Source organism: Anopheles maculipalpis, chromosome 3RL (assembly GCF_943734695.1).
Source record: "Anopheles maculipalpis chromosome 3RL, idAnoMacuDA_375_x, whole genome shotgun sequence".
Lineage (NCBI taxonomy): Eukaryota > Metazoa > Arthropoda > Insecta > Diptera > Culicidae > Anopheles > Anopheles maculipalpis.
Genome location: NC_064872.1, coordinates 10,545,671 through 10,557,792, shown reverse-complemented (window position 1 = coordinate 10,557,792; position 12,122 = coordinate 10,545,671). Strand labels below are relative to the sequence as shown.

General features: G+C 52.9%; 1 protein-coding gene across 1 annotated transcript; it reads right to left on the bottom strand.

Annotated features, from left to right (window-relative positions):
* Nucleotides 1–642: 642 nt before the first annotated feature.
* LOC126560400 (uncharacterized) lies at nt 643–1,071 on the bottom strand (the record flags this gene model as incomplete). Its single annotated transcript, XM_050216360.1, has 2 exons — nt 643–747; nt 1,018–1,071. Coding segments are annotated over 2 exons (159 nt in total), but the record flags the coding sequence as incomplete, so codon positions are not given.
* Nucleotides 1,072–12,122: the final 11,051 nt, after the last annotated feature.

Sequence of the window (12,122 nt, the reverse complement as noted above, 5' to 3'; positions counted from 1 at the left end):
TGTGGGGGATGTTGGTGTGGGGGATGTTGGTGTGGGGGATGTTGGTTCTGGAGATGTTGGTGTTGGAGTTGTTGGTGATGGGGATGTTGCTGTTTGAGATGTTGGTGTTGGGGATGTTGGTGTAGGAGATGTTGGAGTGGGGGATGTTGGTGTAGGTAATGTTGGTGTCGGTGATGTTGGTTCTAGAGATGTTGGTGTTGGGGTTGTTGGTGTAGGAGATGTTGTTGTGGGGGATGTTGGTGTGGGGGATGTTGGTGTGGGGGATGTTGGTGTGGGGGATGTTGGTGTGGGGGATGTTGGTGTTGGCGATGTTGGTGTAGGTGATGTTGGTTCTGGAGATGTTGGTGTTGGAGATGTTGGTGTTGGGGATGTTGGTGTTGGAGATGTTGGTGTTGGGGATGTTGGTGTGAGGGATGTTGGAGTTGGCGATGTTGGTGTCGATGATGTTGGTGTCGGTGATGTTGGTTCTGGAGATGTTGGTGTTGGAGATGTTGTAGTTGGGGATGTTGGTTTTGGGGATGTTGGTGTGGGGGATGTTGGTGTGGGGGATGTTGGTGTGGGGGATGTTGGTGTGAGGGATGTTGAAGTTGGCGATGTTGGTGTCGATGATGTTGGTGTGGGGGATGTTGGTTCTGGAGATGTTGGTGTTGGAGATGTTGGTGTTGGAGATGTTGGTGTTGAGGATGTTGGTGTTGGGGATGTTGGTGTAGCGGTTGTTGGTGTAGGGGATGTTGGTGTTGGGGATGTTGGTGTGGGGGATGTTGGTGTAGGTAATGTTGGTGTCGGTGATGTTGGTTCTGGAGATGTTGGTGTTGGAGATGTTGGTGTTGGGGATGTTGGTGTTGGGGATGTTGTTGTTGGGGATGTTGTTGTTGGGGATGTTGGTGTAGGAGATGTTGGAGTGGGGGATGTTGGTGTGGGGGATGTTGGTGTTGGTGATGTTGGTTTCGGTGATGTTGGTTCTGGAGATGTTGGTGTTGGGGATGTTGGTGTTGGGGATGTTGGTGTTGGGGATGTTGTTGTTGGGGATGTTGTTGTTGGGGATGTTGGAGTGGGGGATGTTGGTGTTGGAGATGTTGGTGTTGGGGATGTTGGTGTTGGGGTTGTTGGTGTAGGAGATGTTGGTGTGGGGGATGTTTGTGTGGGTGATGTTGGTGTGGTAGATGTTGGTGTGGGGGATGTTGGTGTGGGGGATGTTGGTGTTGGGGATGTCGGTGTCGGTGGTGTTGGTTCTGGAGATGTTGGTGTTGGAGATGTTGTAGTTGGGGATGTTGGTTTTGGGGATGTTGGTGTGGGGGATGTTGGTGTGGGGGATGTTGGTGTGGGGGATGTTGGTGTGGGGGATGTTGGTGTGGGGGATGTTGGTGTGGGGGATGTTGGAGTTGGCGATGTTGGTGTCGGTGATGTTGGTGTCGGTGATGTTGGTTCTGGAGATGTTGGTGTTGGAGATGTTGGTGTTGGAGATGTTGGTGTTGTGGATGTTGGTGTTGGGGATGTTGGTATAGCAGTTGTTGGTGTAGGGGATGTTGGTGTGGGGGATGTTGGTGTGGGGGATGTTGGAGTTGGCGATGTTGGTGTCGGTGATGTTGGTGTCGGTGATGTTGGTTCTGGAGATGTTGGTGTTGGAGATGTTGGTGTTGGGGATGTTGGTGTGGGGAATGTTGGTGTGGGGGATGTTGGTGTGGGGGATGTTGGTGTTGGGGATGTCGGTGTCGGTGATGTTGGTTCTGGAGATGTTGGTGTTGGAGATGTTGTAGTTAGGGATGTTGGTGTAGGAGATGTTGGAGTGGGGGATGTAGGTGTGGGGGATGTTGGTGTTGGGGATGTTGGTGTTGGGGATGTTGGTGTAGCGGTTGTTGGTGTAGGGGATGTTTGTGTGGGTGATGTTCGTGTGTGAGATGTTGGTGTGGGGGATGTTGGTGTGGGGGATGTTGGTGTTGGGGATGTTGGTGTTGGGGATGTTGGTGTTGGGGATGTTGGTGTTGGGGATGTAGGTGTGGGGGATGTTGGTGTTGGGGTTGTTGGTGTAGGAGATGTTGGAGTGGGGGATGTTGGTATAGGCGATGTTGGTGTAGCGGTTGTTGGTGTACCGGTTGTTGGTGTAGGGGATGTTGGTGTGGGGGATGTTGGTGTAGGTAATGTTGGTGTCGGTGATGTTGGTTCTGGAGATGTTGGTGTTGGAGATGTTGGTGTTGGGGATGTTGGTGTTGGGGTTGTTGGTGTAGGAGATGTTGGAGTGGGCGATGTTGGTGTCGGTGATGTTGGTGTTGGAGATGTTGGTGTTGGGGATGTTGGTGTTGGGGATGTCGGTGTCGGTGATGTTGGTGTTGGAGATGTTGGTGTTGGGGATGTTGGTGTAGGGGATGTTGGTGTCGGTGATGTTGGTTCTGGAGATGTTGGTGTTGGAGATGTTGGTGTTGGGGATGTTGGTGTTGGGGTTGTTGGTGTAGGAGATGTTGGAGTGGGGGATGTTGGTATAGGCGATGTTGGTGTAGCGGTTGTTGGTGTAGCGGTTGATGGTGTAGGGGATGTTGGTGTGGGGGATGTTGGTGTTGGGGTTGTTGGTGTAGGAGATGTTGGAGTGGGCGATGTTGGTGTCGGTGATGTTGGTGTTGGAGATGTTGGTGTTGGGGATGTTGGTGTTGGGGATGTCGGTGTCGGTGATGTTGGTGTTGGAGATGTTGGTGTTGGGGATGTTGGTGTAGGGGATGTTGGTGTCGGTGATGTTGGTTCTGGAGATGTTGGTGTTGGAGATGTTGGTGTTGGAGTTGTTGGTGTTGGGGATGTTGGTGTGGGGGATGTTGGTTCTGGAGATGTTGGTGTTGGAGTTGTTGGTGTTGGGGATGTTGCTGTTTGAGAGGTTGGTGTTGGGGATGTTGGTGTTGGGGATGTTGGTGTAGGAGATGTTGGAGTGGGAGATGTTGGTGTAGCGGTTGTTGGAGTGGGGGATGTTGGTGTAGCGGTTGTTGGTGTAGGGGATGTTGGTGTGGGGGATGTTGGTGTGGGGGATGTTGGTGTTGGAGTTGTTGGTGTTGGGAATGTTGGTGTGGGGGATGTTGGTGTGGGGGATGTTGGTGTGGGGGATGTTGGTTCTGGAGATGTTGGTGTTGGAGTTTTTGGTGTTGGGGATGTTGGTGTAGGAGATGTTGGAGTGGGGGATGTTGGTGTAGCGGTTGTTGGAGTGGGGGATGTTGGTGTAGCGGTTGTTGGTGTAGGGGATGTTGGTGTGGGGGATGTTGGTGTGGGGGATGTTGGTGTTGGAGTTGTTGGTGTGGTGGATGTTGGTGTGGGGGATGTTGGTGTGGGGGATGTTGGTTCTGGAGATGTTGGTGTTGGAGTTGTTGGTGTTGGGGATGTTGGTGTAGGAGATGTTGGTGTAGGTGATGTTGGTGTGGGGGATGTTGGTGTGGGGGATGTTGGTGTGGGGGATGTTGGTGTTGGAGATGTTGGTGTTGGGGATGTTGGTGTTGGAGATGTTGGTGTTGGGGATGTTGGTTTTGGGGATGTTGGTGTGGGGGAAGTTGGTGTGGGGGATGTTGGTGTGGGGGATGTTGGTCTGGTGGATGTTGGTGTGGGGGATGTTGGTGTGGGGGATGTTGGTGTTGGCGATGTTGGTGTAGGTGATGTTGGTGTAGGTGATGTTGGTTCTGGAGATGTTGGTGTTGGAGATGTTGGTGTTGGTGATGTTGGTGTTGGAGATGTTGGTGTTGGGGATGTTGGTTTTGGGGATGTTGGTGTGGGCGATGTTGGTGTTGGCGATGTTGGTGTCGGTGACGTTGGTTCTGGAGATGTTGGTGTTGGAGATGTTGGTGTTGGGGATGTTGGTGTTGGAGATGTTGGTGTAGGAGATGTTGGTGTTGGGGATGTTGGTTTTGGGGATGTCGGTGTGTGGGATGTTGGTGTGGGGGATGTTGGTGTGGGGGATGTTGGTGTGGGGGATGTTGGTGTGGGAGATGTTGGTGTTGGAGATGTTGGTGTTGGGGTTGTTGGTTTTGGGGATGTCGGTGTTGGGGATGTTGGTGTAGGAGATGTTGGAGTGGGGGATGTTGGTTTGGGTGATGTTGGTGTGGGGGATGTTGGTGTTGGCGATGTTGGTGTAGGTGATGTTGGTTCTGGAGATGTTGGTGTTGGAGATGTTGGTGTTGGGGATGTTGGTGTTGGAGATGTTGGTGTTGGGGATGTTGGTTTTGGGGATGTTGGTGTGGGGGATGTTGGTGTAGCGGTTGTTGGTGCAGGGGATGTTGGTGTGGGGGATGTTGGTGTGGGGGATGTTGGTGTGGGGGATGTTGGTGTGGGGGATGTTGGTCTGGGGGATGTTGGTGTGGGGGATGTTGGTGTTGGCGATGTTGGTGTCGGTGATGTTGGTTCTGGAGATGTTGGTGTTGGAGATGTTGGTGTTGGGGATGTTGGTGTTGGAGATGTTGGTGTAGGAGACGTTGGTGTTGGGGATGTTGGTTTTGGGGATGTTGGTGTAGGAGATGTTGGAGTGGGGGATGTTGGTGTAGCGGTTGTTGGAGTGGGGGATGTTGGTGTAGCGGTTGTTGGTGCAGGGGATGTTGGTGTGGGGGATGTTGGTGTGGGGGATGTTGGTGTGGGGGATGTTGGTTCTGGAGATGTTGGTGTTGGAGTTGTTGGTGTTGGGGATGTTGGTGTTTGAGATGTTGGTGTTGGGGATGTTGGTGTAGGAGATGTTGGAGTGGGGGATGTTGGTGTGGGGGATGTTGGTGTGGGGGATGTTGGTGTTGGCGATGTTGGTTTAGGTGATGTTGGTTCTGGAGATGTTGGTGTTGGAGATGTTGGTGTTGGGGATGTTGGTGTTGGAGATGTTGGTGTTGGGGATGTTGGTGTGGGGGATGTTGGTGTGGGGGATGTTGGTGTGGGAGATGTTGGTGTTGGAGATGTTGGTGTTGGGGATGTTGGTGTTGGCGATGTTGGTGTAGGTGATGTTGGTTCTGGAGATGTTGGTGTTGGAGATGTTGGTGTTGGGGATGTTGGTTTTGGGGATGTTGGTGTGGGGGAAGTTGGTGTGGGGGATGTTGGTGTGGGGGATGTTGGTCTGGGGGATGTTGGTGTGGGGGATGTTGGTGTTGGCGATGTTGGTGTCGGTGATGTTGGTTCTGGAGATGTTGGTGTTGGAGATGTTGGTGTTGGGGATGTTGGTGTTGGAGATGTTGGTGTAGGAGATGTTGGTGTTGGGGATGTTGGTTTTGGGGATGTCGGTGTGGGGGATGTTGGTGTGGGGGATGTTGGTGTGGGGGATGTTGGTGTGGGGGATGTTGGTGTGGGAGATGTTGGTGTTGGAGATGTTGGTGTTGGGGATGTTGGTTTTGGGGATGTCGGTGTTGGGGATGTTGGTGTAGGAGATGTTGGAGTGGGGGATGTTGGTGTTGGGGATGTTGGTGTTGGGGATGTTGGTGTTGGGGATGTTGGTGTTGGGGATGTTGGTGTTGGGGTTGTTGGTGTAGGAGATGTTGGAGTGGGGGATGTTGGAGTAGGGGATGTTGGTGTTGGGGATGTTGGTGTTGGGGATGTTGGTGTAGCGGTTGTTGCTGTAGGGGATGTTGGTGTGGGGGATGTTGGTGTCGGTGATGTTGGTTCTGGAGATGTTGGTTTTGGGGATGTCCGTGTTGGAGTTGTTGGTGTTGGGGATGTTGGTGTGGGGGATGTTGGTTCTGGAGATGTTGGTGTTGGAGTTGTTGGTGTTGGGGATGTTGGTGTAGGAGATGTTGGAGTGGGGGATGTTGGTGTAGCGGTTGTTGGAGTGGGGGATGTTGGTGTGGGGGATGTTGGTGTTGGAGTTGTTGGTGTTGGGGATGTTGGTGTGGGGGATGTTGGTGTGGGGGATGTTGGTTCTGGAGATGTTGGTGTTGGAGTTGTTGGTGTTGGGGATGTTGGTGTAGGAGATGTTGGAGTGGGGGATGTTGGTGTGGGGGATGTTGGTGTGGGGGATGTTGGTGTGGGGGATGTTGGTGTGGGGGATGTTGGTGTTGGCGATGTTGGTGTAGGTGATGTTGGTGTGGGGGATGTTGGTGTGGGGGATGTTGGTGTGGGGGATGTTGGTGTTGGAGATGTTGGTGTTGGAGATGTTGGTGTTGGGGATGTTGGTTTTGGGGATGTTGGTGTGGGGGAAGTTGGTGTGGGGGATGTTGGTGTGGGGGATGTTGGTCTGGGGGATGTTGGTGTGGGGGATGTTGGTGTTGGCGATGTTGGTTTTGGGGATGTTGGTGTGGTGGATGTCGGTGTGGGGGATGTTGGTGTGGGGGATGTTGGTGTGGGGGATGTTGGTGTGGGGGATGTTGGTGTGGGGGATGTTGGTGTGGGGGATGTTGGTGTGGGGGATGTTGGTGTGGGAGATGTTGGTGTTGGAGATGTTGGTGTTGGGGATGTTGGTTTTGGGGATGTCGGTGTTGGGGATGTTGGTGTAGGAGATGTTGGTGTTGTGGATGTTGGTGTGGGGGATGTTGGTGTGGGGGATGTTGGTGTTGGCGATGTTGGTGTAGGTGATGTTGGTGTAGGTGATGTTGGTTCTGGAGATGTTGGTGTTGGGGATGTTGGTGTTGGGGATGTTGGTATTGGAGATGTTGGTGTTGGGGTTGTTGGTTTTGGGGATGTCGGTGTTGGGGATGTTGGTGGAGGAGATGTTGGAGTGGGGGATGTTGGTTTGGGTGATGTTGGTGTGGGGGATGTTGGTGTGGGGGATGTTGGTGTTGGCGATGTTGGTGTAGGTGATGTTGGTTCTGGAGATGTTGGTGTTGGAGATGTTGGTGTTGGGGATGTTGGTTTTGGGGATGTTGGTGTGGGGGAAGTTGGTGTGGGGGATGTTGGTGTGGGGGATGTTGGTCTGGGGGATGTTGGTGTGGGGGATGTTGGTCTGGGGGATGTTGGTGTGGGGGATGTTGGTGTTGGCGATGTTGGTGTCGGTGATGTTGGTTCTGGAGATGTTGGTGTTGGAGATGTTGGTGTTGGGGATGTTGGTGTTGGAGATGTTGGAGTGGGGGATGTTGGTATAGGCGATGTTGGTGTAGCGGTTGTTGGTGTAGCGGTTGTTGGGGTGGGGGATGTTGGTGTAGCGGTTGTTGGTGCAGGGGATGTTGGTGTGGGGGATGTTGGTGTGGGGGATGTTGGTGTTGGAGATGTTGGTGTTGGAGATGTTGGTGTTGGGGATGTTGGTTTTGGGGATGTCGGTGTTGGGGATGTTGGTGTAGGAGATGTTGGTGTTGTGGATGTTGGTGTGGGGGATGTTGGTGTGGGGGATGTTGGTGTTGGCGATGTTGGTGTAGGTGATGTTGGTGTAGGTGATGTTGGTTCTGGAGATGTTGGTGTTGGGGATGTTGGTGTTGGGGATGTTGGTATTGGAGATGTTGGTGTTGGGGTTGTTGGTTTTGGGGATGTCGGTGTTGGGGATGTTGGTGGAGGAGATGTTGGAGTGGGGGATGTTGGTTTGGGTGATGTTGGTGTGGGGGATGTTGGTGTGGGGGATGTTGGTGTTGGCGATGTTGGTGTAGGTGATGTTGGTTCTGGAGATGTTGGTGTTGGAGATGTTGGTGTTGGGGATGTTGGTTTTGGGGATGTTGGTGTGGGGGAAGTTGGTGTGGGGGATGTTGGTGTGGGGGATGTTGGTCTGGGGGATGTTGGTGTGGGGGATGTTGGTCTGGGGGATGTTGGTGTGGGGGATGTTGGTGTTGGCGATGTTGGTGTCGGTGATGTTGGTTCTGGAGATGTTGGTGTTGGAGATGTTGGTGTTGGGGATGTTGGTGTTGGAGATGTTGGAGTGGGGGATGTTGGTATAGGCGATGTTGGTGTAGCGGTTGTTGGTGTAGCGGTTGTTGGGGTGGGGGATGTTGGTGTAGCGGTTGTTGGTGCAGGGGATGTTGGTGTGGGGGATGTTGGTGTGGGGGATGTTGGTGTGGGGGATGTTGGTTCTGGAGATGTTGGTGTTGGAGTTGTTGGTGTTGGGGATGTTGATGTTTGAGATGTTGGTGTTGGGGATGTTGGTGTAGGAGATGTTGGAGTTGGGGATGTTGGTGTGGGGGATGTTGGTGTGGGGGATGTTGGTGTTGGCGATGTTGGTGTAGGTGATGTTGGTACTGGAGATGTTGGTGTTGGAGATGTTGGTGTTGGGGATGTTGCTGTTGGAGATGTTGGTGTTGGGGATGTTGGTGTGGGGGATGTTGGTGTGGGGGATGTTGGTGTGGGAGATGTTGGTGTTGGAGATGTTGGTGTTGGGGATGTTGGTTTTGGGGATGTCGGTGTTGGGGATGTTGGTGTAGGAGATGTTGGTGTATGGGATGTTGGTTTGGGGGATGTTGGTGTGGGGGATGTTGGTGTGGGGGATGTTGGTGTGGGGGATGTTGGTGTGGGAGATGTTGGTGTTGGAGATGTTGGTGTTGGGGATGTTGGTTTTGGGGATGTCGGTGTTGGGGATGTTGGTGTAGGAGATGTTGGTGTGGGGGATGTTGGTGTGGGGGATGTTGGTGTGGGGGATGTTGGTGTGGGGGATGTTGGTGTTGGCGATGTTGGTGTAGGTGATGTTGGTTCTGGAGATGTTGGTGTTGGAGATGTTGGTGTTGGGGATGTTGGTGTTGGAGATGTTGGTGTTGGGGATGTTGGTTTTGGGGATGTCGGTGTGGGGGATGTTGGTGTGGGGGATGTTGGTGTGGGGGATGTTGGTGTGGGAGATGTTGGTGTTGGAGATGTTGGTGTTGGGGATGTTGGTTTTGGGGATGTCGGTGTTGGGGATGTTGGTGTAGGAGATGTTGGAGTGGGGGATGTTGGTGTTGGGGATGTTGGTGTTGGGGATGTTGGTGTTGGGGATGTTGGTGTTGGGGTTGTTGGTGTAGGAGATGTTGGAGTGGGGGATGTTGGAGTAGGGGATGTTGGTGTTGGGGATGTTGGTGTTGGGGATGTTGGTGTAGCGGTTGTTGCTGTAGGGGATGTTGGTGTGGGGGATGTTGGTGTCGGTGATGTTGGTTCTGGAGATGTTGGTTTTGGGGATGTCGGTGTTGGAGTTGTTGGTGTTGGGGATGTTGGTGTGGGGGATGTTGGTGTGGGGGATGTTGGTTCTGGAGATGTTGGTGTTGGAGTTGTTGGTGTTGGGGATGTTGGTGTAGGAGATGTTGGTGTGGGAGATGTTGGTGTTGGAGATGTTGGTGTTGGGGATGTTGGTTTTGGGGATGTCGGTGTTGGGGATGTTGGTGTAGGAGATGTTGGTGTGGGGGATGTTGGTGTGGGGGATGTTGGTGTGGGGGATGTTGGTGTGGGGGATGTTTGTGTAGGAGATGTTGGTGTTGGAGATGTTGGTGTTGGGGATGTTGGTGTCGGTGATGTTGGTTCTTTAGTTGTTGGTTCTGGAGATGTGTGTGTTGGGGATGTCGGTGTTGGGGATGTCGGTGTAGGGGATGTTGGTGGTGGGGATGTTGGTGTTGGCGATGTTGGTGTCGGTGATGTTGGTTCTGGAGATGTTGGTGTTGGGGATGTGTGTGTTGGGGATGTTGGTGTTGGAGATGTTGGTGTTGGGGATGTTGGTGTAGGAGATGTTGGAGTGGGGGATGTTGGTGTTGGGGATGTTGGTGTTGGGGATGTTGGTGTTGGGGATTTTGGTGTAGGAGATGTTGGAGTGGGGGATGTTGGTGTAGGAGATGTTGGTGTTGGGGTTGTTGGTGTTGCGGTTGTTGGTGTTGGGGATGATGGTGTGGGGGATGTTGGAGTTGGCGATGTTGGTGTCGGTGATGTTGGTGTAGGGGATGTTGGAGTGGGGGATGTTGGTGTTGGGGATGTTGGTGTTGGGGATGTTGGTGTTGTGGATGTTGGTGTTGGGGTTGTTGGTGTAGGAGATGTTGGAGTGGGGGATGTTGGTGTCGGGGATGTTGGTGTTGGCGATGTTGGTGTCGGTGATGTTGGTGTTGGTGATGTTGGTGTTGGTGATGTTGGTTCTGGAGATGTTGGTGTTGGAGATGTTGGTGTTGGGGATGTTGGTGTTGGAGATGTTGGTGTTGGGGATGTTGGTTTTGGGGATGTCGGTGTGGGGGATGTTGGTGTAGGAGATGTTGGTGTATGGGATGTTGGTTTGGGGGATGTTGGTGTGGGGGATGTTGGTGTGGGGGATGTTGGTGTGGGGGATGTTGGTGTGGGAGATGTTGGTGTTGGAGATGTTGGTGTTGGGGATGTTGGTTTTGGGGATGTCGGTGTTGGGGATGTTGGTGTAGGAGATGTTGGTGTGGGGGATGTTGGTGTGGGGGATGTTGGTGTGGGGGATGTTGGTGTGGGGGATGTTGGTGTTGGCGATGTTGGTGTAGGTGATGTTGGTTCTGGAGATGTTGGTGTTGGAGATGTTGGTGTTGGGGATGTTGGTGTTGGAGATGTTGGTGTTGGGGATGTTGGTTTTGGGGATGTCGGTGTGGGGGATGTTGGTGTGGGGGATGTTGGTGTGGGGGATGTTGGTGTGGGAGATGTTGGTGTTGGAGATGTTGGTGTTGGGGATGTTGGTTTTGGGGATGTCGGTGTTGGGGATGTTGGTGTAGGAGATGTTGGAGTGGGGGATGTTGGTGTGGGGGATGTTGGTGTAGGAGATGTTGGAGTGGGGGATGTTGGTGTCGGGGATGTTGGTGTTGGCGATGTTGGTGTCGGTGATGTTGGTGTTGGTGATGTTGGTGTTGGTGATGTTGGTTCTGGAGATGTGTGTGTTGGGGATGTCGGTGTTAGGGATGTCGGTGTGGGGGATGTTGGTTTGGGGGATGTCGGTGTTGGCGATGTTGGTGTCGGTGATGTTGGTTCTGGAGATGTTGGTGTTGGAGATGTTGGTGTTGGGGATGTTGGTGTTGGAGATGTTGGTGTTGGGGATGTTGGTGTTGGGGATGTTGGTGTCGGTGATGTTGGTTCTGGAGATGTTGGTGTTGGGGATGTTGGTTTTGGGGATGTTGGTGTGGGGGATGTTGGTGTGGGGGATGTTGGTGTGGGGGATGTTGGTGTTGGCGATGTTGGTGTCGGTGATGTTGGTTCTGGAGATGTTGGTGTGGGGGATGTTGGTGTGGGGGATGTTGGTTTTGGGGATGTTGGTGTTGGAGATGTTGGTGTTGGGGATGTTGGTGTTGGAGATGTTGGTGTTGGGGATGTTGGTTTTGGGGATGTTGGTGTGGGGGATGTTGGTGTGGGGGATGTTGGTGTGGGGGATGTTGGTGTTGGCGATGTTGGTGTCGGTGATGTTGGTTCTGGAGATGTTGGTGTTGGGGATGTTGGTGTTGGGGATGTTGGTGTTGGAGATGTTGGTGTAGGAGATGTTGGTGTTGGAGATGTTGGTGTTGGGGATGTTGGTTTTGTGGATGTTGGTGTGGGGGATGTTGGTGTCGGTGATGTTGGTTCTGGAGATGTTGGTGTTGGAGATGTTGGTGTTGGGGATGTTGGTGTTGGGGATGTTGGTTTTGGGGATGTCGGTGTTGGGGATGTTGGTGTTGGGGATGTTGGTGTAGGAGATGTTGGAGTGGTGGATGTTGGTGTGGGGGATGTTGGTGTGGGGGATGTTGGTGTCGGTGATGTTGGTGTTGGTGATGTTGGTGTTGGTGATGTTGGTTCTGGAGATGTGTGTGTTGGGGATGTCGGTGTTAGGGATGTCGGTGTGGGGGATGTTGGTTTGGGGGATGTCGGTGTTGGCGATGTTGGTGTCGGTGATGTTGGTTCTGGAGATGTTGGTGTTGGAGATGTCGGTGTTGGGGATGTTGGTGTAGGAGATGTTGGAGTGGGGGATGTTGGTGTTGGGGATGTTTGTGTGGGGGATGTTGGTGTGGGGGATGTTGGTGTGGGGGATGTTGGTTTTGGGGATGTCGGTGTTGGGGATGTTGGTGTAGGAGATGTTGGAGTGGGGGATGTTGGTGTTGGGGATGTTGGTGCAAGTGATGTGGGTGTTATGGATGTTGGTGACGGTGATGTTGGTGTAGGTGATGTTGGTGTAGGTGATGTTGGTGTAGGGGTTGTTGGTGTGGGGGATGTTGGTGTAGGAGATGTTGGTGTTGGAGATGTTGGTGTGGGGGATGTTGGTGTTTGGGATGTTGGTGTAGCAGATGTTGGTGCCGGTGATGTTGGTGTAGGTGATGTTGGTTTAGGCGATTTGGTTGTAGGAGATGTTAGTC